This window comes from Salminus brasiliensis, chromosome 11, assembly GCF_030463535.1.
Source record: "Salminus brasiliensis chromosome 11, fSalBra1.hap2, whole genome shotgun sequence".
NCBI lineage: Eukaryota > Metazoa > Chordata > Actinopteri > Characiformes > Bryconidae > Salminus > Salminus brasiliensis.
Genome location: NC_132888.1, coordinates 22,074,618 through 22,102,203, shown reverse-complemented (window position 1 = coordinate 22,102,203; position 27,586 = coordinate 22,074,618). Strand labels below are relative to the sequence as shown.

Here is a 27,586-nt window from a genome sequence, read left to right as displayed (position 1 = left end):
GATGTGGAACCGCTGTTTACAGGAAGTAAGACGGAAGTGACGTATGCAGTTTACGCGGGAACGTGAAAACGGACCTCATCCGGTCAAACTGGAGATGCATTTTAATGGCGAGTGTAAACAGAATCCGATCAGAGTAGATCCAGATACTATCCGCAGGTTAATGCCAGGTGTAGAAAGGTCCTTACATTCATGATGTTTGGCAGATGTTCTTATTCAGACCGACACGCAGATCACCCGCGTTTCTGAGCTGGGTGAATACATGTGATCCAAGGCCTCTTGGCCAAGGATGGGCTATTTGGCACAGGATTGGTACGGCGTGGTGAGCGTACCCAGATTTGGAGCGGAGGTTAATATTTTCATCATAGATCAAATACTTGAGTAAAGTAAACTCGTGCTGAGGTATTGTCTAAAATGTTGTTTTTTATTTTAAACAAAGGTACAAAAAGAAAAAAACAAACAAAAAATAACCAAAATCAACAATTGTATTTACAACACTTCCATGGCTGCAATCACTCTCTTTGGTCTCACTGGTGGCTTAAATGCAAATAGAACAGGTACAGAAATTAATTCTGGCATACAAAGCACCAATATACAGACAGAAAGAGTAGCAGATAGAGTATCACATTTTGTACAGCCTGCAGGAACACACCATGAGTCTCACTACGTTTTTCAGTGGCAGGTCAGCTGTTTTAGAGAAATGTGTTAAACTAACCGAACAATGAAACACAGCCAACCGTGAGAAAAGCTCAAAAAATATAAATAGAACACAAAAAATAACAAAACCTCAGCAATATTTACAGATTTAAAGCATTCACACTAGTTTAGTTTCAGTTCAACAACAGGTAAGAGTTTGTACCGCAACTGTGACGTGGTTCTAGACAGAGTTCCTGTTTTCCATTTAACACTCTGAAGCATTCACATGGTTCTTTAAACAATAAAGGTTCTTTAAACAAAATAAACTCAAGTACACAGGAGAGTCACATAGCTCAGATTTAGGCATTCACTTCTGCAAGGTCAGACCACCAGCAGATTACAAAGTTGACATACAGAAAAATTAACATCATCTTTTCCATTTTTGAAAACGTCATAAACTGGAACAGCAGAGTAGTGGGGTCTGTATGTGATAATAAGACTGTTACACACTGTCAAAAACAATGAGGTTATAGTCAAATCACAGGCCACAAAGCATGTGAAATCAGTTGTAATCTTTTATGGCCGATGCCAATTTAAGAGGCCTAAAAAGGTTCAATCTGAATATAAAGGATACATAGGATTTTACAGATAACCGAGTAACTTAAGACCAAAGTTCAGGACTGTCGACTACCAATGTTCTTCACCCCTTCTCCAAATGAGATAGGCTTGAGATTGGGCTGAAGTTGAGTTTTTAAGTTAAGAAATACCCATCAGATCAGCCTGTATGACTGTCAAGTAGGTAACAGTACATCGGCAGCCTGTATGACTGTCAAGTAGGTAAAAGTACAACAGCAGGTTTGAATGCTAGCAATGCAGCTACCCTCCCCCCCCAAAAAACAAAACAAAAAAACAAACCAGTCACTAATTACTAGCATGTTTTTTCATCACAGGTTGCCAGTTTCGGCAATCTATCTGTCAAGCTAACCATCATTCCAAAACAAAAAGTCTGTATACTCATTAAAGTTGAGGCTACTGATGATACTGAACCGGTAGTACAGAGTTTATAGAGGAATTTACTTCAAATGTTAAACACTTCTTAATCAAGTCAATAATAACAGGCTAAACGCCAAACACAAAAAAATACATGTTCACATTCCTTATTATCTGGTCATCGATATGTGCTTTTCTGGAAGCCTAGAATTATTTTTGGATGATGCACTAAGTAAACGCAGCTCCATGCTCCCACATGCAGGCTTATTTTACCTCCAAAACGTTTTATTTCATGAAGATAATAATCAATGCTTATGAAGACATAACTGAAACCCAAGCAAGTGCTCAACAGACTGCAAATAAAATTATGAATAGTAGTCATGTATCAGATAATATGCGTGATCTGATAAAAAGTAAAAATGAGTGATGCACAGAAATGTAAAAAAAGGAAAAAAAAAAACCTCATGAATCACTAGCAAAAAAAACAAACAAAAAACAGCAAGATAACACCTTATTCCAAAATGCGAAGGTAGTCACAGTTTAAAGGCTATTTTTTTTCCACATGAGGTAAACTGGATTAACCAAATGGAATCTGCTTTGAACGATCAATCCAAAAAATATAAATGGGAACATAATTAACGTTTAACATACACAAGTTTCCAAACAGATACATTACACACAACTGTACAACACACATAATTTAGAAGGTCTCGCTTTTGGTAGAAGGATGGAAAGATTATTATAGACATTGGTACAGACAGCAGCCCATCAGCTGAATGTGACGGCCTACTATCAGCTTTGCGTACATTTGCACAGACTGCAATACAGTTTGCTACAATACTGCCTCCTCTCCTGTAAGAGAAAGACATTGCTTCAAAAAAGGATTCCACAAAAGCAATCACTGCATTATATGAATCTGTGAACTGAAAGTATTGGATAAAGTATGTATAAAACTAGATCAGAGAAGTAAATCAAAGCCCTTAGATGAGTATCAATTTCTCACCCTGAAAGGATCCTTTGGTTTTACACCTCTGCTTTTTGACTCTGATTTTCCTCAAGCTTTTTGCTTTCCTCCTGTGTGCCGTCCTCTTTTTCTCCAGTTTTCCAGGTACCTTGCCTAAGCAGATGACATGACTGAATTAGCTTACTCCACATTAAGTAGCACACATTGGATCATTACTAAGGCATTTAAAATATTTTGCATAAAAATGAGAAAAGTTGGTAAAATCCAGGAACTCAGATTTATCAGATCAGATGTATTTTTTAAATGTAAATAGAGTATAAATAGAGTTATCACTTCGTTATAAATGGTACCTGGTTCTCTTCATGTATATCCAATAAATCAGGCCAATAGCCACAGCTGCCAGGATCACACCTATGACGACCCCCACTGCCACTCGAGTCTGGTCAGCAGAGTCTTCTGCTGAGGAAATGTGCAGGAACATAATGAACTCGAAGCTTTAGCAATATGTTTAGTGGGCCAGGGGAGACTGAGGAATGAAAACTGTGTTGTCAATACATAAAAAGCTTGGTTATGTAAACAGGCAGATGCTTATTATTGTGGACACGTAACAAAACAATGAGTATAAAACACTGATGGTTAAAACAGGTTCTGTCAGGATGCTGGGCAGGTCAGCGTCCGCTCTTAAGGTCCTCCACTTTCCACCAGACCCAGTACATCGCCAAGACTAGCTCAAGTAGTATAAAACACAAAAGGCAATGTGTACATTCCTGATATACTATTTAATCAAACAACTATCTACTATCTACACTACTTAGAGAGATAGTCCTTTTACAGGAAAGTAATTATGAAACCTCTTGAACTCACCTTGTTTGTCCACTGTCACCTCCTCAAATACTGCAATCAGATACAAGATCATACAATTTGTGTGTATTTTAAAACTCTTTTTGAGTTCAGTGCAAATCGTTCATCAATAAATCAGTGAAAGTGATTGCAGAATACTCATACCCACTATCAATCAATTTCCAGTGACAGAAATAGCTGAATCACTACTGTGACCATCCCAGGAGCAGTGGGTACCAAAAAAACTACATTTTAGTGTTTAGGCTTTTAGCATTAGCGATTGACAATGTTGATCAAAGCCTCTGTAATTGGAGCACCAAAAGCTCGCGTGATGGTCACAGGGCTTGCTGAATAGGGCACTACATCTTTGTAAAGCATGCAAAGTGACAGCATGTGTTCAGAGACAGAGGACAGAGTCCAGCATCCTGATAAACCCAGGAAAGAAAAGAAAAAAGAAACAGGAAAGGAAGGGAAAGCTCAAGTGGCATTGGGTAGATCCTGTCAAACAGAAACGAGGACCTATTTCAACACTGTCATTAGAATATCCTGTATCTGCAGAATGGTAGTGTTACAGAAAAACAACAAACACAAAAACTAACATGATTTGCTAGGAAAAAATGTTTTCAGATTCTGATGACATTTCTAATGACAGTGATGATTTTAGTGTGAGTCTATTAAGACTGTCTGTTACAGTATTAATCCATCCAAGACAGTGCGAGTGCTGTTGAGAACAAACCCAGCAAAAGAGAGTGAGTGCTTTGATGTTATGTGACAGATCCATGAAGCTGCGGAGGAGGACTATACTTACGAGTCGACACGTCAAGGCTCTTTGAGGCCTGGCCCAGTTCATTAGAAACAGTGCAGTTGACTGTGAGATTAACTGTTGGAATGATGGTGATTCTGTGTGTGACCCTCCCTTCCACATAAGGGGTCTCAGTAGCCTGCAATTACATTGTAGAATATATATTCTTATTATTCAGTGCTAAAATAACCTTTTGATTAGGTCAACAGTTTATAGTACAATAGAAAAGAGACCCCAAAACAACTTAATTAGCCCTTTTTTGTAAACCTTTGCTGCATTTACACTAAGTGCCACTTGAGGGCAGCATTGTACCAATGTGCCACTCTGCTGTTACGCAGCTTACCACTAACAAAGCAGAAACATACAAAAGTCCTTTGTTGTTGTGATTTTCAGAAAACTTACCAGTTATTGAAATAGCAAGTGTGTTTTTGCTTTTATCTGTTGAACAAGAACACTCTGCACAGGGATGTAACTATAATCTGATGGCATTGCATTAGAGAGTCTGTGGACCTGATGTCCTTGTGTTTATGAAACTGAAACACAAGACAAAACGTCGATTCTGCTTATGGCCAGAGAAGGGAGTTTGGTTGATTACATATTCCACTTGATTTACTAAAGTACAGGCAACTAGCGACAGCTGATTTCCTAAGTGCCATGCTAAGTTTATTCTAAACCTCGACTTTTAGCATAGGCAATAGACAGGCCATGAGAGTTATGCTCACACAGTAATGCCTTGATAAGAATTGATTAGGTTGTGATGTCTGACATGCTCCCAAAAGCTCTAAGTATGCCTACACTTTGTCTCATAGGAAATTATTTTTTCTCTGAATGTATTTCCACTGTCAGAGAGAAAAAGCTATAAACCTGAGGAACAAAAATCAGAAGAGAACGGTTTTAGAGTGTTCCCCTGTAACACATCAATCTTGTTTAGAATCCCCTGGCTTCACTACAGCCTCTAATAAAAAGAAGGCTGACAGTCTTTTATGAGGTCAAATCCACATGTTGATGTGCGTCTATCAGCAGACAGCAGGATGTTCAGAAGACAGTGGTAACGAGTAAACCCTCACATTAGTGCCATTGATGCTCCATTGCACGGTAGGTTTGGGTGAGCCTTCAGCCTCGCAGCTCAGGACCTTGAAATTGCCATTGTTGCTGCGTCGCTTGGTCAGCTTGTTGATCACTGGGGCACCTGCAAGAACATACAAGCATCCTTAGTCAAGCAAGACAGTAAACCTGATTCAGGTGGCTGATGTAGCTTTATGATATAAAGTCAGCTTATGTGGCACAATGTCAATACATACAACTTAAAATGAGAGGATGTCTACATTCCAATGTGACAACGGCTAGTATGACAAACAAGGTTAATCAAGGTTAAAGGAAATATATACTTTTAAAACATAAAGGCGCTACGAAGGGTTCTTTGAGTGATGCCATAGAAGAATCACTTTTGGTTTCATTAAGAACCATTTTTAAAAGAGAGCCTGAAGAACCTTCCCTTCACCTTTCCTTGGACAAGAACCTTTGCATACATTTCTTTAAACCTTTAAAGCTCTTTTATGAGATGGTTCTAAGGCATCACTTAAAAAACCTTTTATAGCATATTTGTTTTTAGGGCTGTAGCAACACCGACTTACCTTGAACAATCAGTTCAAATGAGGCTTTTCTGACAAGTCCAGCCATGGAAACCACACATTCATAAACCCCAGAGTCTGAGTACTTCAACTTGTCAAACTTCAGAGGTGACTTCCACCTGGCATTGTTCTAAAGCAGAATATAATTCATTAGAAATTGCAAAGCCTTAGGCATGATATATTTTAATAAAAATCTTTATCGTTTCATTTTACTTTTGACCAGGAGACTTGTGGCTTTCCAGATGCATTCACCACAAGTGTTGGCTCAAAGCTTTCATCTAACTGTTTAACAACTTTTCCGTTCGCAATGCTGGTGATGTCCAAATCTACAACAAATAAAGAGAAAATTAATTGTAACTGTAATTGTAACATGTATCTGTATATATATCATGTTCATTTATAATAAAAAATGTTCTAATTCCTTCAGCCCATGAAGTTGGCTGAGTAATGACTTACACATAACTGTGATATTCACTGAGGCTGCCATTGCATCGTTGTCCACCAGGGAGCACTTGTATTCTCCAGTATTGGCCCGTGTTACGCTGGTCAGAGTGTAACTGTCTGAGTTCTCCACTTTTACTTTCTTCCCCTGCAGAGAGAGAGAGAGAGAGAGAAGAATATTTAACAGATTTGATCAGGGTCAGCAGAGAGCTCACCCTGCCTCTGGCAGCAGAAAAGGACTGCATGACACTGAAGGAGTGAACTGAATCCTTGGAATGAAGCACCAGAGGTGCTATCAAGCTGGCTTACCTTGATGTGGAAGCTGTAGCTGGAGGGAGGTGGATTCCCATCAGCTTTACATTTCAGGGTCACATTGTCTCCCTCCTTGATCGGGTCTGCAGAGATGACCTGGAGACTAACCTTCTCAGTGGGGTCTGTGGAGAGAAGAGGTGTGAAACTGGGGGGCTAGCTCGAAATGGAAGGCCAACAGATAGGGGCACTTCAGGGATCCTCATAATGTGCAAGTGAGAGGCTCTTTATCTCAAGAGTGGCGGTTTTAGGTGCACTCCAGGGGTGAGGAGAGCTTTTGAGAGTGGCAATGGGGCCAATTCCCTCATAATCATGCCCTAAGGCGCCCAACAAAGCCCCATTCAACCTTCAATAGCCTAGCTTCACATCTTTTTGAATGCAATTCAGTCAGCCAGTAAATTCTGATAAGAGTCTTCGGGAGAGGAACCTCAAGTGGAAAATGACCCACTCTGAATTACCCAAAACACTCAATTAATCAGTGCAATTTGCTTATTCACAATAACGCTACTTGCATCCATCACTGAGTAAATGTATCTTTTTTTATCATTAATGAAAAAGCGTGGTCGGGGTCCAGGAGAAATACTTACAGTTAATGATGAATTCTACAGGAGTGGACAATAAGTCTGAAGTCAGGCTCTTATGCTGGACAGCACACACAAACTTAGCATTCAGGTCTCCCTTCACAGCTGCATACTCAAGCGTGGAGGAGGTAGATGCAAGGCCGGTTGTTTTGTCTGTCTGCACAGTTGTGGTGATCTTGATCACTGAAATCACAAATCATGCTACATTTACATACACATATTACACAAACATTAAAATATTGCACAAACATAATTACATACACACAAATGCATTCAAACCAACTACATTTGTGTATTTATTTTAAAAACCTGTGTGTAGCATCATTTTATGATGAATGGACAAATTCTAAATAAAATAAAATGCTTTTATTCTCCTCTAAGGCCAACGTGATGGATTATTTTATACTATAGTAATGCCATATTACTCACAATCCACCTGTCAAGTCAAGTGGTCAAGTCATTTCAACTACATACAGAGTACACAGTGAAACGAAACAACGTTCCTCCAGGACCACGGTGCAACATAGACACAGTGCATACAGAACACAAGTGCAACATAGTAAGTGCAGATAGACAATACAACACAATACAGACAAAGAATAATAAATAAATTAGGGGTAGTGTGCAAAATCATGCAGTGTGCAATAAATATTGAGTCCAGTGAGGTAGTATAGTTATTAGAAATTACAATTTGAAATGCTTTATACCTTTCTCATGCTGTCATTACAATTTAAAATGCTTTGTACCTTTCTCATCAGACTCGAGTGAAATGTTGTTCTTGAGCCATACAACTTTAGCTGCAGGGTTGGCATCTTTGGTAGAACATTCTCCCAGCTGCAAAAAAACAAACAAACAAACAAAAAAACAGGCACAATCGCCTCAGTGCATATCAAACATCAGATCTATAACAGTTCAGAGGATCAGAGGAAGCCTTTTAAGTGAAAAATATATTTTTCTAACTATAAGTGCAGTCTGTATTAGAAGCTGTCCCTTGTTTGTACGTGGCCCTTAACCAGGTATAATGCCCCAAACCGCCAAATTACATCTTGAAAGACCACAATGGTTAATAATCCATATTAAGCGATTTAATCTACACTTGTGAACTCTCAATAACAGGTTAACACAAAACATGTGCTTAATATAATCATGGGCGTTCTAAAGGATGACGGCCCACTAAACTTATAAACGATTAGGTTTTGATGAAATAGTGTGTGAGGGTTGATGCCTAAGCATTAAATCAAGGTGTTTGTAGCCATGTACACTCACTGAGCACCTTCTTATTTATGCACTTATCCACTCAGAATGTACAACATGTTAAAACCAGGTTTCTGTCAGCCAAGTACAGAAAGCTGAGGCTGCAGAGGGCAAAGACTCAACAAACCTGGAAAATAGTCTTGTCTGATGGATCTCAATTTCTGCTGAGGCACGCAAATGGTAGGGTCAGAATTTGGCACCAAAAGCATGAACCCATGCAAATAACAATCAATACCAGTCACCTGAATGCCACTTGAAGAGCCGATTGAAAGCCTATTGAAGACTTGTTGCTGACCATGTGCATCCATTACAGCCACAATTTATCCCTTTTCTAATGGCTAAAGTCGTCTCCAGCTGCTTTTATGAAAATTACAAAAAGTTCAGTGTTTTTCAGTGGCCTGCCCAGTCACCAAATCTAAATCAAATTGGACACCTTTGGGATGTGGTAGAACGAAAGACTGATGTGACACAATCACATTAAAACGCACCGTAATATCACAACATTTCACAGTGTTTCAAACATCCTGTGAGTTGCCTGCAATGAAGAACTGAGGCTGTTTTGAACAAAAAGGGGGGCCCTACCCAGTTTTTGTATAGTGTTCCTAATAAAGTGCTCAGTGTGGGTAGAATCAGTGTTATAGACACATACTTACACACATGGATAAAAAAAGAAAGCATTTGATCAGAAGGATTTAAAGCTAACAATCAAAGGGGAGTTGCAGGCTCCTCACTTTAGACAAATATCAAAAGAATGGATACTGCAATTGTGTTAGACTGTGCCCTTTTTGTGAAAGCCTATTTGAAATGATTCGAAAATATTTTTATTCTACTGTTTTTCAAGCGAAGCCACACAGACAAAAAAGCTATTATAATTCAACCCCAGTCATCTCTGTGGATGGAAACCTTTGAGGTTTATTAAAGTATGTCTGTACAAACACCCAAGATGCCATGGAGATGAACATAAAAAAATCTCATCTTGATTTTTTTTTCATCGCATTGAAATCCTTCCTGGAAATTCTACCATTATTAGGGATGTAAAGGTACACAAAAGTCACGGTTCTTTTAACTGATTTTGAACAATTATGCAAATTACAGTTTGTTCCACATGGTGTCATATAGCTTGTGGTATATTAATTAAGCCATGAAATGTAAATGTTAGAATGTTTAAACGTGTTTCCGCACACACACAGTTGTCTAACAACGTCGACACACTGTCCTTGTCCAATTCACTATAATTTCATGATTTGAAATGAACTTAAAAAGGTCAGAATGGTGTACACTGATGTCCGTATCATAAAAGTTTGGTGCGAATGCACATACCATTACACCCCTAACCACTATACAGTAAATGTTTGGCATACCAGTGTTAGCTTTCCAATCTCCATTTCTTTAGCTTGATTGGCGATCATGGGTCCAGAGGGTGTCTCTGTGGGGAAGGAGAACAATACTGACTGGTATAGTTATAGACATTAACAAACATGTACATTTACCTAATTTTGTGACCTAATAATCCATGTTATTTGTGCATACTTACTCAGAATTGTCACTTGAACAGGGTACTCAAATATGTCTGTCCCAATGACCACCATACAGGTGTACATCCTCTGATCAGACAGTTTGGCCTGGGCAATGCGTAGGCTGAGGTTCTCTGTAAGGCTCACTCTGCCCAGGTACTCCACATCAGCCGTGATTGTGACATTCTGTCCCCTAGCTTTCAGGAGGTCGCCAGTGCTTCTGTCTGCGTTGGTCTTTGGAAAATAATTGAACCTTTTCCGTAAAACAGTACTAGCCATAATCATATGTCAATATCTTCTGTAATGTATATTTATTTACAGATGATCTAGAATTACATTTGCACAATAAAAGTCCTATATAATGCAAACCTTGTGGCTCCTTTTTTGCCATTTTTCACTTGAATTATTTTGAAACTGTGCCCATTAGAATATATGATGGATAGATCAATTCAAAATGACACACTTTTACATTGACTAGTTCTAATCAATCCTAATCATTAAATATCATTTCCACTGGTCCATTTATTCTAAAACGCTGACAAAATATAAAGGATAACATCTTGAATTATGTCCAAAGATGAAAAATGGGAAAATGGGATTTCTGTTAGCCTCATTAAGAAGGCAGAATATTGATTAACACACAACTTACATATTTCCATTTAGTTAGGAAGATGTCCTCTAGCTTGGCATTCTCTATGTTGCAAGGCACCTCAATGGTTTTCCCATACTGGCCAACAATAGTTTCAAAGCCTCTCACTAGAATAAGACAGAAACATTAGTTAGCAACAACTGAAACTTTACATGGCAACACTGTCCCTTACATGACACTGCACATCCTGTAATGTGATTATTATGCATGCAAACATTGTGATGATGCTGAAACAATATATAGCACAGCCCTACCTGCAAGTTGCTAAAAATGTTAATATAGAACATATGAACATTTAATAAAATATATAATTGGCCATAATCCTTTAATATAGGTTTACAAATGTTTCACAGTAATAAGTTGACTGTTGAACAGAGCATTTTCCTTCTTTTCTCTGTAAGTGTAAAATATTTTAATATTTAATATTTTGAACATCCGTAAGTCAGAAACTATAAATATATAATCAAACAAAAAGATTCAGACCACATTTCTATTTTATTCATTTTAAGGTATTTGTTGGCCACTGTGTTGTTTATTGTGGTGATTTTTATGGGGGAGTTGCTGGGAATTGCAGACAGCTATTGTGTTTTTTGACAATACATGTTTCATACAGTCTCCTAGGCAAATTACATTTATTGGCATTTGGCTGCACAGATACATAGTTTAAAAAATTTAGGAGTATAGACTCTTATTGGTCTAGTGTTTTGTGTTTGGTTGGTTGTGCTTGGCTGGAGAATGTAATTATATCCTGCTGTCATTATAATGCCACAAGCTGAAACAGAAAATATAAGTGGTAGAGACCCCTACATAAACATAAACTGTATCATAGGAAACTGTATGCATATACAAGCTTTGTGAAGCACTGTGAAGATCATGCTCTGAGTGTAGACAAACATGAAGAAAAAGCTTTACTGTAATCAACACCATGAAGTTACTGGACAGAGCTTTATGACTTTATGACAGCCCAGTGCAATGGAATTTTATATCCCTTGAGCCGATGCTTGGCATCAGGCATGATGACCTTAGAATGATGTGCAGCTGTTCCAGAGTGTCCTGTTCTATTAACAATGCTTTCCAATAGAGATTACCCAAGCTGTGAGAGAAATTAAACACCTGTCGGCAATGAGTGCACCTTAAAATCTAAGATTTCTGGACACATTTGGATACATAGTCTATGTTTCTGTAACCTAATATAAGTTAAACAACAAACAAAATAAAATATTTAAAGATGCTTACAGCACTAGAGTTTAATTTGGCTCAAAGATTTGAATGTTTAAATTATGGTAAAGGCCCTGGTCTGGCTGTCAGGCAAAGCAGTAAGAAAGTTTGAATAATCAAATTAAGCTAGATGCAGTCAGTTTTTAAAATGGGCATCCAAAAAGCCTTTTTCCACACAAACAACATTGAAGTGGCTAAATACAACAATTCTTTTGGCATTGTAAAGATAATTGCCTTACCTAAGTAATCAATTGTCTAATGTTTGCTTTGGCTTTGTGGTGCCAGGTTGAATACTAAGTAAAATAAGGGCAGATATGGAAAAACAACCTGTCTTCACCGCAGAAAGAGCTCTCAACTACGAGTTCACAAGGGAAATCAGACCTACTTCTTTCTCTCCCACTCTTAATTCCACTTTCTTCTGGAGATGAACATATAAGCCCTATGTTATTAAGAGCTGAAATTGGCTGTTGTACAGCGAAAGGTCCACAATGATAGAACAGCAAATAACTTCCAAAACTATGGAGTATATAAAGACAACAGAATCTGCCAGTGCACCATTCATGGACAGTCAAGGCAAACCCTGATGAAAATGAAAGAAAAAAAAGTAAAGGTCATTGAATGTTTAAAATCAATGATAATGATGAAAGGTTATGATTGAAGACTGGCCATATAACTTGTTATGAGAATTCTGAGCTTATTGCATTTTGTTTTTAGTAAAAATGATATCATATTATAAATTACATAAATGCATAAAATAAGTGTTGACAAGGTATGCACCCCTTAGGCTTAGTCATATGAAACATGAATTTACTTGTATTTTATAGCTTATATGTATGTAGTAGGGATGTAAGGGTACATGGATCCGTCCCAAACAACCCCTGTAAGCTGTAAGTTTTAGCAAGTAAATAACGTGCCATGCTAGGCATAGCTGAAATTGATTGGTGTCAAGACTATGATAAAGAGCCTGCACTACTGTCTGTTCAAAAAAAAACCTGTTTGTTGTTTTCGTCCTGTTTATCAAACTGCGAGGTCCAAACCCGTGGTGTGATTCCTGTGTATCGTTACAACCTTGTAGGCAAGAATTTCAGACATTCAGCACAGTCAGTTTAACAGGTAAAACCACAACACACAATATACATCCTTCTCTACCTGAGGAAGACTGTTGGGGGATGAATATTGCACACGGGACAGCACATACTGGACAGCATACACATGTGTCTAACCTGCATTACAAATACAGAAGTGTGCTCTCTGTAAACTCTGTATTTACGTACAACTGTCCCTTGTTCAGTGCAAATTCAATGCTTTCTAAAAAAAAACATACTCCCTTCCCTATCCTCTATGGTGTACCAATAGAGTTGTTACATTTGTTTGTTACAATGTTTGTGGTTTTAATAATAAAAAAAAACTAAAATTCTAAGGCACTTCCTAGGCATTTTTAAAAATGCATATTATTATCTTAAAACTACTTACTTACTTACTCTAGGTCTATTTCACCTAATTTTATTTCTAAAAGGTGAAACTGGATCATAAACCATAAACCTAATTTATGGTTTTTAGTTTTTAGTGCAGTTCCACCCAAAAGCACAGATACATGCCCGAATGTCACAAAGGATTAATTGTTTTTTTTTGCTCAGAGATGAAGCCCCTCTGTCATTCCCGCCAAAGGAAGCTTCCTGCTGAAGACTCCAGACCTGTACAGACTTGTTTCTTAGTTCCTGTGCAACAAAAGGAACTGACGCCAGTGTTTGACCTTTTCTATAATGTTTTTTCAGTTACAAAGATTTCTAATATCATTAAGACATCCATTTCAACAGGTTATTAAAAGATCCATATGTCAAAAGTAGATGGATTTAACTGGCACTGTAGACAATGTCTCTTCTGAAATTTAAATGAGCTCAATGTATAATGAATTACATAACAGTATGATGTGATTATCTGCTCTGTGCAAATTGAAATTTCAGATGAAATTCATGAACTTAATACACAGTTGTTTGGGTTTTTATTATTATTATTATTATTCAAATTGATTTAACATTTCCCTTTTTTCTGTGGGTAGAAAGTAGCTGTGGTTTGTTTGAATTGGTGTAGAGTGACAGCAAAATGGGCAGAAGAGAACCCGTCCGAGCAGAATTGCTAGGCAACAGCTGTCTAATATCTACATGCGTTTATAATAGTCTTTCTGTTCCCTGGATGCCACAGGCAGTGATGGCCTGAAAGAGCTCTTCTCCATCTAATCCCACTCAGCAAACAAAACACTCCATAACACCTACATTAGAAAATGAACACCAGATAAACACACAAACAGGGTAAGGGAAAGGAAGTGCATGGAAAAGGAATTCCTCCTCAGGGCTGAGGACTGTGCACTAAATGAAGTAAACAAATGACTGACACCCTTCTTCCATGGTTAAAAAACAGGTGCTTTGTTTCAGCAGTACACTTGCCCCTCACTTCCCTACTCATCTGTTTCGCTCAAACAATCACACCATGCTTTATTATTGCTCTCAACTGCCCAAGTGTAATGTAAATATACGTTTTCATGTTCTGCTATAAAATAGTTTCACACTGCAGACCCCAACTCTGCGTTCACATGCGATGTGACAATGCAGCTGGTACTTTGCTTTCTAGATATTTGTTCCTACTAGAGATAGTGATAAAATTCTGTCGGAAGCTCAAGCAGCAACTCTTGCACCAACAAATCATGCTACCAGATATAATGCCAGCTGTGCTTTTGCCACAAAGAGGTGTCAGCAATCATCAATAAAAGAGCTGAAGTTGAAATTTCTATACAAACAATTTTCCTCCTTGGCATACTGTCTTGTCATTAAAACTATGACAATGAGCGATCAGGGGTCTGAGCAACAAGAGGCAAAAAGTCTGCTGGAGTGCAATGGCTGTTATAGCACCTAGAGGACAACAAAAAGCACACTGCTGAAACAAAGGACATACATTTCACGTTCTTCAATATAGACCTCATTATGTGGAACGGGACATATCTGTGCCCTTAATTACATCTCCATTTGAATCTGGATTTGACTACATAAGTGATTTATTGCAATGATAGACGATCTCACAAGGCTGAACATTTCCAATTTTTACTTATTAAATATTTAAAAAAGCAATTTGTTATTTGGATATTGATTAATAAATACATTAAATTACCATTTTTCAGTAATGGACACTAGGCTATTACACTCTGCTTTTCCTTTCCACAGGAAGGAGCTGCTTTTAGGTCGGATGTTCACTAACCATTAACCAGAGAGTGCACCACAGAGACACCTGAAAGGGTTTGTGTGTATGGGTCTGTCTCAAATAAAGAGAGGCTAGATTCATTACAAGGTGTCATTTTCAACAATCGACAGGCTGCCCATGAATTGATTTTGAACTCACAGCAGATCCCCAAATGTCCTCCTCTACTCAATCCAGCAAGCAAGAGCCATTAAAGCTCTTCCAAAATGGCATAAATTAAGTCAACATCCATGACAGACCATCACTTTAAAAAAAGTCACTTGGCAGGTTGAGGGATAAGTGCACTCTGGAATCACGTCCATTAAGTTCTAAATTATGGATTCGATGGGCGGTATCCCCCAGGGGGCCTTCACGGATTTCTTAAAATGACAAGCCCATCACAGTGAACAACAAGCCCGACCCTAAAGATCCAGCAACAACTTCCATTTATGCCCAGCCATTAAGGAAAATACAGAGAACCATTAATACAGTCAAGACACTTCCGTCAGGGTCCATTAACCTGTAATGCAATTTTTAAGCTTCAGGTTATGACCGTGTCTACATTTTGCTGTCTGTGGAAAATGTTCAGATTACCTCATTCTGCAAGTAATACACTAATAGGTAGCTTTATCCACTTCTTGAACTATGCTTACATGAGCTGAGCTGTTTATTAACTATATAAGCGTGCTGTAGTCTGGACTGCTTTTTAAATGAGTCAAAAACAAAAGGCTCACTGATCTACTCTAGTCTTAAAGTCATACTAACATCTCAACCCAGCCTAACCTAACTCTATTTTATTTTAATGGGATGTTTGAAAACAGCCTTGTCCATGTGTTATGCCATTGGTACATTTGCTACATAAATCCACACGAAAGTCAAAAGTACACAGGGACCTTACGACAAAAACTAAAATGCACAAAAATGATTGGATATGTTCTATTTAGGTTATAGACTTTGACGTTCACTGAGTGTAGAGATTGTTCCTAATATTAGAGTTCTCTTGTTGACAACATGAATCTATGCTCAACTGCCTCTGCATCAGACAGCAAGGTGAGTTTTTTGGCAAAGATCAAGGCAGCTTCTTTATCTCCACCACAGATGCCTACAGGCTGAGTGCATTTGAATTCCAAAGCCTCTGTGTTCATAATATCAGCGCAAGAAACAAGGAGCGGGCAGCTGTCGATCAGTAATGGTGCCAAAACATGAAGGTCAGCTAACTTGTAATAAGAGTTCAATAAGCCCTTTCTCTTGGATGAGCCTTGCAAGTCTTGCAAGAGAGCGCTGCAAAGGGCAGCAGAGTGAAAGAATTAACTGCCGTTAGCAGCACAAACATAAGCTGTGCAAATATCGATCTCCAAGAGATATCTGCTGGTTGAGAGAAACGGCACGCATGGCGGTCTAATGCAAACTGGCATTCAAGACATTGTCCCTTTCCCTTAGAACTAACCAGTAATGTATTTCTTAGCAATTTATGATGGCTCCTTCACTATGTCAATTTAACCAGAAGAGTGGATCCTGTGGACTTTTCTGTGTGACTTACCGTCTAAGGCCTGTCTGGAGCAGACCTCTTAGAGGGTCATGCAGGTCTTATGCTGCACCTTGACCTGTCTATTCTCAAGCATTCACTTAAAGCTGCATTCTTAAGATGTTTCTTAAGAATGCAGGATCTTAACAGGATTCACAACAATTTCATTTCTTACGCTTACAGGCATGTACCACCGGACAAGAAAAATCTGCATTGTCAACATAAAACACTAGCCCAGTTTGGTCAATACTGTAAATGAATAACTTTTTACAGCTGTGTGTTTGCCCCACATAGAGGAAATGTAACCAGGGAATACCCTTTTCAAACTCCAGCGCAGAAACTAAACGTCAAGAGAAAAATGCGGAAAGCGACTTTCAAACATACTGTCAGGTACAAGGGGCTGTACACCTGGAACAGGTGTGCTTGCTGCAAACCACAGGGGCATCCTGTACTGGCTTGCACACTCAAAGCAAAGACATCAAAGTTGCTTTAAATAAAAGCTCGTCCCACCTGCACCCTATTCTCCCACTTCCTTGCCTGCCTCAAAGAATCAATGTCTCAGATTTAGGGGTTTGCCCACCAAAGTGCAAGCCCATACAGCAGATCAGTGTTGATCCTCCATTGAAACCAAGACTGAATTGGAGACTGCAGATCCGGACAGCAGCACACATAGTGGTTAAAGTAACAGATCACAGGACAGGACTGAGCCATGTGTCATGTCCACTGTGGGTGCTTAACCCGTAAAAGTCTACTCTTTTGTTTCTTGTATACTATTCAAATGCAATTATGAAATTACATGTTTAATGACCTAATCAGTTACACAGTGAAATACAGTTCAATTTAGTTCTTTCTTTTTACTTTTCTACATGTGACCATGCTTTTGGTATCACCAGCAATAACCAAGACTTCAAAGGGTTAACAGTGCTTGGAAACAAGACGAGCAGCGCTGTGGAATGCTACACTTCCAGAGAAACACAATTACGACACCTGTCCTTTGCGATTACTGGCAGTGTTGTGAGCTGAGCTTTAGTGGCAAAGAGGTGACAGCTGAGCATTTGCCTGTTAAACTGAGATGCGTTTTTTCTTCAAACTAGGCGAACAAGAATTAGCTTTGCGAGTTAAAAACAGTCACGTCTAAATTACTATTTTTCAAAGTGAAGTTTGGAGAGCGTTCTCTTTCCCTGAACTGTCTTGGGAGATGTTTTTCCTCATCTGTTTTTTTTTTTTATCTGAGAGCATGATATCTTTTCAAAAGTTTTTTTCCTCTATGTTTTCAAACATACTCTGGACAAGAAGAAAAAGCACATCAACTTCAGCTGAAACATTATGATCAGAATGCATGGATATGTAAGGGAATTGTGTGTTGGGACAAGATTCGATTGTGTTGGTGAGAACACAAAAGGTTTATTTTTCTGAAAAGAGTGAAGTGCACAACACTGCATCTGTAGCCTGTGCTCACAATGGCTATTCATAAGTACCTTCCACCAAACAGATGTGGTGACAGACCACAGGTAATGCTGCACTGTGTCACATACACTTGTTCAAATGTAGGGTACTATGAGCTAGAATCAGCCCCCACTGGTGATTGCTATTTTCGGATTTGCAACAGGCTCTTAAAACTGAAAGCATGTAATGCTAAGGGTCACTCTAATGCATTTGAATTACAGAGATAAAAAGAGTTTCTGTATATTTGTAAGATCTCTGCTTGGAATTCACAGCAGGCTATTCAGTAATTGCAGCTATGAAATAAAGACTCAGAAGTGAAGTACACACAGCTCTATAGAGCTCTTTTGTATTCAAGAAAAAAACTTGAAGTGCATGACTCAAAGCAAACCAATAATGAACAGACCTCCAGCTGTCTACAAACTACCGGCCTGCTCAATTATCAACCTGTTTACAATGTACATTCAGGCTGATTATGCTGAAAATAAATTGAATAACACAGATGACTTATGAGTTTCCAGTGTCAACTAAATTTACAGCACTGACTACACAAAGACTGAATGTAGGTCATGGCTAACATTTAAATGGCACACAACTAACAGCTACATAGGTATACACCAAAGTGTTTTATAAAGTACTAAAAGGGTTCTTTGAATCATAACATTTGGTTCTGTACAGAACCATATTCCATATACGAGGGTTTCCATTATCCAGAAGAGACATTTAACCGGCAAATAACCGTTCAAATGTCTCTTTGACATCTCCACAGAACCACTGCCTTTACTAAAGAACTCTTGAAAAGCCCCCTTTTGAAGGGTGCAGTGTGTACTAGAATATATACTAACAAAACGTTGAAGCCCAAAGGCTAATGTCAAATTTGAATAAAGAATTATATTCCTTCAAAAACAAGTGAATTAAAAACCCAGCAGTGGTACACAGCTCCCCTAACTTTTTCAATTATCCAGCGACCTGATAATTATTGTGGGGACAGAAATCCAATCTCAGCGTTTACTGTAGCAGTCAGGTTGATTTCCTGAACACACCCTCTCAATGAGACATATGCAGCGTGGCTCCTTTGTCCCCCTGCAGCTGGCGCATTTTCAACTATTGTAAGAACACAACAAAATAAAGCCATTTGCTGCCAGCATGGAAGACAAAAGGCATCCATAAAGCTCTCCACTGTGCTCATTCACTGAGAACCAAAGGTGGCCTCACTGCACAGGATGAAGCCAAATTACTGTAAATCTACATAATCATTCCAGCCACCCCACTTTCCACAGACAGAACAGGATTGTCTCTCACACAATATCTTGTAGACTGAATGTGCTGTGCTCATATGAGATCCAAGGTCCTTCCCTTCAGAAAGATAAGTAAAGGTGTGAAATAAAAGAAAAACAGAGCAGATAACACCCTCTCAGCTGGGGTGTATACCGTTGCCTTTAATTACAGCACAGAAGAGCTCCCTTAAAGATGTCTCAATGATACATACATCACTTAAGAAAAACTCGCCCGACAATGTAGCCCGCAGGGGTCTGTGGAAGTTCTTGGGGTTACTGCATAACAAAAAGGGAAACAACCTGCCTCATTGTCCGGCCTCAGGGTGGGACTCCAGAAGCACTGGAAGTTCTAGAAAGCCGAAGGCAACTTCATGAATTTCAATGGCAGGCATTCCTGCATGACAAGGGTGCTGCTGCTAAGAACACAGCGCTGTCCCTCTCGCCCTGTCGTAAAGCAACATGTCCCCTCCCCTTCTAGCACAAGACAATTGTTCTCTTGTTTTGCCTGATAACAGATAAAGTGCTTCTTATGAATAGCGGTGCTGCTGGCAACAACACAGATATTGCAGGTGGGGGTGATGGCTGGAGACTTGAGGAGAAGGAAATGGAAAATCATATCAGCATATGCAGCCACAGAGGAAAACACCATTATTTATTTTTTTACCCCTTTTTGTCTGAATCTTACCCTGAATCCTTTGTGGGACAAGTATTCAAAATTGATAAAATGATACATTTTTTGTGTTTAAAAATGCACCACAGTTACTGCTCAGAAAGTATTGCTTGCAGCCATGGGCCAAAACAAAATAATTTATTTTTAAACTGCACTGAAAGTCTCTGAGGCATTTTCCAATACCACACAAATGCAAAACCATTACCCACAGTAAGAAAAGGGTTGGGTTACTGGGTTTCCAATAAGTATGCCCAAATATGTATAAAAAATGCCTTATTATGCATACATGTCTCTTAAGGTAGGCCAAAATCCCTGGAAGAGGATGGACTGGTGCAAGCAGAGTTAAGCAAACTATGGCAGGCTAGCATTTTAATCACAGTGACACAATAAAAGAAACCGTAGCTGTGAGCTGGTAGGATCCCTGCACATTCCTTTCACAGACAGAAATGACGAAGAGAACTGAATGTAGCTCTACAAAGAAATTATGAAACAGAATGTTGAACTGCCTCACAAAGACGATGTGAGTTTTTTATTTTTTTTTTTTTTTCTGACAAAAGCTGACAGTGTGCTCTGGGGACAACCCAGTCGTAACTTTAAAGTGATCTGTTGATAAACAGAATCAGGTCTCTGTCACTGACTGGCATTTCTAAAATGGCCCAATGTCTATACGGTGCCTGTAAACACGCCAAAAGGACGTATGAATGAGAAGCATTTCTCAGAAGGGTTCAAATTATGCATGTCTGGAGAATCCCACCAGCTAAACAAGTACTACCAGGTGCCAGTACTACTCTGCCAGTAGTGTGTCCCCCGAGTGGTCGGGGGAGGGGAGACAAGGTGGCTGTGCACTAAGAACAAAAAACAGATGTCGCAGTGTTTGCTGTAGGCCCCTCTCAGGGCTCTTAGTCTTATCTGGTCTGGCAATAGTCACTGTTTAAGAAGATATGCTATTAGAACAACAGATATCCAGTGAAGTACTGAGGGTGTAAGGATTCCAACACATTATTGCAAAATGAAAAAATGCACCAACTTTATGGAAGACACGCCCTTTTGCTGTTATCTGAGGGTCTCATTTGCCCTTGTTGGTGGAAACCTTGATATGTGAAAAAATTGTTTATAGCTCAGTTGTAGAGTTTTGCACAATTAGAAATACTATTGTGCAATACTTTGTTTTGAAATTAGAACGTTTTTGAACTTTGAAACCTAAAAGGTATCAAAAAATCTACTCAAATCTAAACCTCAGGCAGGAAGCCTCATGCTCATCATTACATCCTGGCAAAACGTCTTCACTCCCTATCATATCGTATCTGAATCTACTAGTTTTACTAATAAGCAGTAAAGCAGACTACAGGACACATTCAGTATAAATTGTGGAATTTAAATCTCACACAGCTTCAGTACAATCACATCCTTATCAGATAAGTTTAAATCCTTTGAACCTGGACAGGGCTGACAGGGCTGAGACAAGCCAGACAAAAGGCCACAGTAAAGTCACACAGCACGCTGTAACCTTGCAGGACAGGCTGTCAATCACTCCACACAAGACACTCTTATTAAACAAAGCCGGATTGTATAATTTGCAATACTAATCACACTGAGGAAACAGTAATGTGAGGAGGTTAAAGATGAAACAGCATTATTTTAGAATAATAATAATTATTACAACTACTATTATAACTATTTTGTTACGCTGTGGACACGAATATCTTGATTTATCTGGAACTGGTTAAACCAAATGATTGGTCACAGCACACATTAAAACACTGTGATTGGTTTGAGGTCCATTTCTAGTCCATTCAGATCTGAACAAATGGTCCTTCATCACTGTCCCCTGAGCCAAATGGCTCTTCTGTGGGCAACTGCAGAGCTCCTGATACCATTTCTGAGAGGGTCTGGATAATGTGGGATAAAACTGCCATAATGATGATCATGTTGGTGATGATGATAATGGTAGTTATGATGGTGAAGACGACAGTGTGCAGCTTAATCTTGAGTCTACACTTAGTTTGAACCGCTTCACCTGATAAGACTACATTCTCATTCAAGCCTGAGGGAGAAAAACCAACGCCTTCCTTCTTCCAACCCCCCCCCCCTCTCTCTCTCTCTCCCCCTTTATCTCTCCCTCTATCTCTCTCTCTCTCTCTCTCTCTCTCCCTCTATCTCTCTCTCTCTCACACACACACTCTTTTAAAAAGAGTTATCTAAAAACGGCATAAAATTGCAGCCATATACAACAGGTGCAAACTTTCGTTTCAGCTTTTCATGCTCTGCGCTTCTGTGATCACTGGCCACACCGGAGCTCAACAACATGGAGACGAGTTCGGTTAATCTTAGCTAGATACCTTCCCACCGTTAACGGCCACATCTGTAGATCTCTCCCCTAAACCTTATTAATGATTTTTCCCGACTCCTCACACACACGAACCCCAGTTTAAACGAGTTACTGATTTCATAAGGGTTTAGTTTATTTACTCTGAAACCTTTTGAAGAGGTTCACATTAAACAGTGAGGCAGTGAGAGCCCCCCAGCCCCCCTGCTATCTGTTCAGCGTTGTGTTACAGACCGCTGTGAGGAGGCTATAGCACTAACACACGCATACCCGATGCTAAGACAAGAGGAGTGAGGAGAAGTGAATGAAGGGTCGTTACCTGTTTCCAGCACGGATATGACGAGCAGAGCAGTCGCAGAAAACACAGTCAAACGCATCCTTGCCTAGAAAATAGAGTCGGCGACCCTCTTTCCTGAGTGAAAAGCCTCAAATATGGAGGAATTCCGGGTTTTCCAGAGGTTTTCTCTCGACGGGGGGATTAACGGTCGCAGAACTCTCAGAGCGTGCGTCAGCGAATTCAAACTTCGGGAGCCGTTGCGCACGTGCGCGTCTTCTCCGCACCAGGGATGAGTGTGGCGATCGTGCGCACCTCCGAATGCGCGCGCGTCTATAGGGCTCTGAAGCCACGCCCACGCCCACGCCAAGCCCCGCCCGTCACTCGCAGCGCTTTCTGCGGTCCAGCTGCTTCATTGTAAAAATGGCGCTTTGAGTTTCGCCCTAACTCTTAAAAAACATAGACCTCTAACATGGCGAAGAGTGGTCGAAACAACACTGAAAGAAGTGGTTCGTCATAAAGTTTATTTGTTTGTACTTTTGTAACGGGATGAAATCTGAATTACCACCACAAAAGTACAGTAAATTGCTAGCGGAATAGTACCAGCCAGCAAAGGACTGTAACTCGTTGCTGTCACGCAAACACCATTTATCTCCAGAGTGGCAACTTTAAATAATAAGAAAAAAATCTTCTTAACTAAAGTAAGTCAGTTTGTAATTTATTCCAGGTCATTTTGGACCATCCATTCCATTTGGTCAATTCATCATGAATTTTGGACAGTAGTAAAATTGGTCCTTTTAAATAATGTACAATATGAGGTTTACAAGGTTTTTGGGTGCCAGTAATGAAATTTACTGCACTAAACTATAAGATATTTTACTGAAATCATTGACAATACTATGTGTAAACACACAAACATACAGTATTTTAAGGTAAAGTTGACAAACTTGACATATGGTTGAAATGCCACCATATTACAATTTCACTCCTGCGGCTCTACACCTGTGGTCTTCCAGCAGACTTCCAACACGCTTTGGATCCATCCCTAATCCACCCCACCTGATCCAACTAATTACTGCCTTCAGATGTCCTTAGCTGTGTCCAAAACTGTGCCCTATTCGCTATAGTGCAAGTTTTGGGGTGGTTGAAAACGTAGTGCAGAATTTTCAGTGAACTGTAGCAAACCCAGAATGTTTAGATTTCTCATACGACACATTCTGCTGTCGCGCAGCAGTGAGCTCACACCAAACGAGGTGCACGAAATCGTTCACTACATGGAAATCTGATCCCAGTAATAGAGCTCTATATAGTGATCTGTATTTTCACATGTATGGGATAGTGAATAGGGCACAGTTTTGAACACAGCTCTTGATTGGCTGACTGACGTGTGTTCTGTTTGGATTCTGTTTGGAGTTAAAACTTGCAGGAAGGTGGATCTCCAGGAGGAGAGTTGAAGACCATTGATCTACACTGTTGACCCTAAATACTTGAATTTACTACAAAACGTGGAGGTCACAAAAATGACAAAGATGTGAGTAATGGCACCTTTAAAGCTTACAGAATTGAATGTTGACATTACACAAATTCATAACTTCCAAGAGTAGTTTCTTACCCTTAATAAGCTTGTGTTTAATTACATATAAAGAAGCACTGCCAGCTAATATTTACAATTCCATTAAATTTAAGGCAATTTAGCAGACAATCCTATCTAGAGCGACTTACACAAGTGCTTCACTGTTTAATCAGAAAATATCCTTAGCTAGTTTGTATCAGAATCCAAAAGATAGCTCTAAGCTTAGATACTCTTAAATAAAAAAGTCAGTATGGAGTTCACAATACTCGACACACACTGCACTTTGCAAGTACTCTTGAAAGAGGTGGGTCTTCAGTTGGCTTTGAATACAGCAAGCGACTCAGAGGATGTATGTTCCACCACGTTGGTGCTAGGACAGAAAAAAGCCTGGATGCTCGTCTTAATATCAATATTATTAGTAGTTTTTAAACATTTTACTAATGTATTAATAACATTTTTCATCATGCTGCAGCATAAAACCACATTCAGTAACAGGGGATAAGACAAACCGCAGTACAGCCTTCAACACTGTGGCCCAGCAGTTAACCAGAATGTAGAGTATACACAAATGCCCATAGCAAGGTAGCCCTGGGGGTTATGACATCACACTAATGGGAAGTGGAGGGAGACACGCCTAGTGTGCAAACTCATAGTGCCGGGAGCCAATAGGAAAGATGTGAGCTTTGCTCCAAATAATTTTACTGACCAAACATCAAATCAACTGTATTTGATCGAAACAGCGCTGCTGACTCAGAAACCTTTTACAAATGGTTCTAAACAGCACCTAACAGGTTCTACAAGTATTTTTCTTTTAAGTGTACTATCATATTTATTGAATGGGTGTTTGAGGTCTTCTCCACTTTTTTAGCTGTTAGCTTCTATCACTAACCATTGCTGCTAACAGACTCTCTATTCACTTTCTTTGAGAGTACTGTTTTCTTCATTCTTGTGCAATTTCTAATGAGCACACAGATCAATTGAATAACAAGAGTCACAAGTTACATCTTCACCAGGGAGAAACTTTGGTGGATGCCAAATAACCACAGGGGTGTCAGCTCACTTCCATTGGATGACAAGGAAGTCAGACATGTGTGCCCTAGGTACAACTCGAGAGATGCCAAGGTCGTGGATGAGGGCTATGGCGTTATCGCTGAACCACAAAGGGCCCTCACAGAGAAGCTCTCACTCCCTTGGAGTGAGACACACACTAATGAGCTGGTTGACCCAGCTTGCACGGTCAGAGAAGTGATGAGAAGTCAAGCATGCTTAAGTGAGGCCTACCTAACACAGAATACATTTGTAAGTGTGGCCTACCTTACAAAATACATGTGTAAGTGATGACTGCATCAGGAATACTTGAGGTACTTAACGCCAAAATCAGCAACAAGTGAAATGAACATGTTCGAAACCATACTTGCATTTGAACAATCTTGCAGCTTCATAGCCTTCATGAGATCAAGCTAACACACTCACAATCAGGGGCACTGCCAGGCATTTCGGGCCCCATAAAAAGAATAATCAAATCACAAAAAAAAAAACCTGAGCAGAAGTAAAAACTCCATGGTTGCTTGTTTTGGGGTGGAATTTGTACTCCTGTTTTATATTTTGTGCACTGCTTTAGCTACATTTTAATTACAGCGAGCCAAACCACTTTCCTTGGGGGTATGAAGGTAAAACACAAGCAAAACAAGAAAAAAGTAAACATAGAAACTTAACTGAACTTCCTCTTTGCACATAGGTAGTGTACACAATAACATACGTGATACTGTGTACAAAAAACCAGACTGGTCTACCTCAGCACACACTCCTGAAGTCCCTGTTTTACTCTTGATCTATATGCTCAACACACACCAGGGGGTCTACATATTTATTCCATTTTACTATTAGTATAGTAACCTAGTTATTATAGTAATTTAATTAGTATAGTAACAGTAGTATAGTAACATAGTATATTAATTTTTATTAGTATAGTAACATTAGTATAGTAACTTAGTATAGTAATTTAATTAGTGTAGTAACATTAGTATAGTAACTTAGTATAGTAATTTAATTAGTATAGAAATTGGGTCAGTATAGTAACTTGTAATAATGTAGTTAGTAAAGTAACTTAGTATAAGTAGTATAGTAACTTAGTATAACAACTTAGTGTAGTAATTTAGTTAGTAAAGTTACTTAGTTATTAAAGTAACAGTAGTATAGTAACCTAGTATAGTTATTTAGTTAGTATGGTAACCTACTTAATATAGTAACTTAGTATAGTAACAGTAGTATAATATTTTAGTAGAATAGTAACTTATTTGAATAGTAACTTAATTAGTATAGTAACAGTAGTATAGTATAGTATAGTAATTACACAGCCTATGCCTAACCTCTATTGCCAGAGAATAGCCCCAACAGAAGTCTATTATACTACTGTTTATTATACTACTGTTACTATACTAAGTTACTATACTACTGTTACTATACAGAAGTCCCTGTAGTTACTGAATGATACGCCTTAGTGTGTGATAAGCCTTTCTGCATCAAGGGGTTAAAGTCATTTCTCTCAGTATATCTGACAAAGGCTGTGGCTTTGGACTTACTTGCTTTTCTACTGGCATGGGCGTACACATACGAGCAGAGGTTTGCAGCAAGAGTCTAACATTGCTTCCAACGAATTCCTAGTTTCAGGTGCAGCTCAACCCCCCACTTCCAAGTGATTCCTGTGACTCACACTCTGAGTTTGGTCGTGTTGTACATGGTCTATAGGGAAGAAGAGAGTGTTAAAACCCTGAAACCGTTGCTACTGCTATTTTGAGAATATTAGGCTGCACACACTGTAGAAAAAAAACCTGTGAAAAGAATCACTTCAATATCAGCAATGAGTGAGAAGATAAAAGGCATATGGTTTTATGATACTTTACAGCCAGTTATCTGTCTGTGATAAAGCCAATAAAATACTTGAACTTTCAAGACTTTCATGACCTAGATGTCTGCTTAAAGAGCACGAGAGCTACTGAACAGGTTTCGAATTATGTAAATTTGCTAAATCCATTTGCTTTAAGTCTATTCACACACCAGACAAGTCAGTCTGTAGTAATCCAGACGTAAACAAACAATGTGCATCATTACTTGTGCCATAAAACACAAATGCAGGGCCACCTGTTCAGGCCAGTGTTCATCTGGATACAAGACGCCTACATAAACCTTTCATAACAACTGATGCCCAGTAAACATACATCAAAATTGACAAAGATCTTTTTTTAACCAACATTAGTTGGCCCAACACTTGTTGAGGTGACACAACATCAGCATTTACAAATGCAGCCTTTATGACAGCTGGCCCAGCTTGTGTTGATATAAGCCTTTATGAATATATATGTAGCTTTATGTCAGTTGTTAGAAAAGGCTTGTGCATGTCGCCCAATGCAAAACATGTATCTCCAGAATGGTGACTTTAAAATG

The 27,586-nt window shown here is 39.1% G+C and overlaps 1 protein-coding gene across 4 annotated transcripts; it reads right to left on the bottom strand.

The window, feature by feature from the left end:
• Nucleotides 1-402: 402 nt before the first annotated feature.
• alcamb (activated leukocyte cell adhesion molecule b) lies at nt 403-22,867 on the bottom strand. Of its 4 annotated transcripts, none has more exons than XM_072692201.1 (16): nt 22,615-22,867; nt 10,609-10,715; nt 9,980-10,193; nt 9,807-9,871; nt 7,938-8,025; nt 7,198-7,374; nt 6,611-6,735; nt 6,317-6,449; nt 6,074-6,186; nt 5,864-5,990; nt 5,297-5,418; nt 4,236-4,368; nt 3,452-3,481; nt 2,938-3,046; nt 2,627-2,740; nt 403-2,475 (listed from the first exon to the last, which is right to left on the bottom strand). In XM_072692201.1, the coding sequence occupies exons 1-15, from the start codon at nt 22,670-22,672 to the stop codon at nt 2,647-2,649; spliced, it is 1,695 nt and encodes a 564-aa protein (XP_072548302.1). In that variant the 5' UTR covers nt 22,673-22,867; the 3' UTR covers nt 403-2,475; nt 2,627-2,646. The 4 variants fall into 4 exon arrangements, with proteins under 4 accessions (XP_072548302.1, XP_072548303.1, XP_072548304.1 ...); XM_072692202.1 differs by having other exon boundaries at nt 2,938-3,043; XM_072692203.1 differs by lacking the exon at nt 3,452-3,481.
• Between the last annotated feature and the right edge of the window lie 4,719 nt (nt 22,868-27,586).

Bases quoted from the DNA above. Each gene is read 5' to 3' on its own strand.
- alcamb (XM_072692201.1), bottom strand. From the start codon at position 22,672: ATGCGTTTGACTGTGTTTTCTGCGACTGCTCTGCTCGTCATATCCGTG. The intron at 6,450-6,610 runs GTAAGCCAGCTT...CTCTCTCTGCAG, and splicing joins GCTACAGCTTCCACATCAAG to GGGAAGAAAGTAAAAGTGGA. The intron at 5,419-5,863 runs GTAAGTCGGTGT...ATGTTCTTGCAG, and splicing joins ATTTGAACTGATTGTTCAAG to GTGCCCCAGTGATCAACAAG.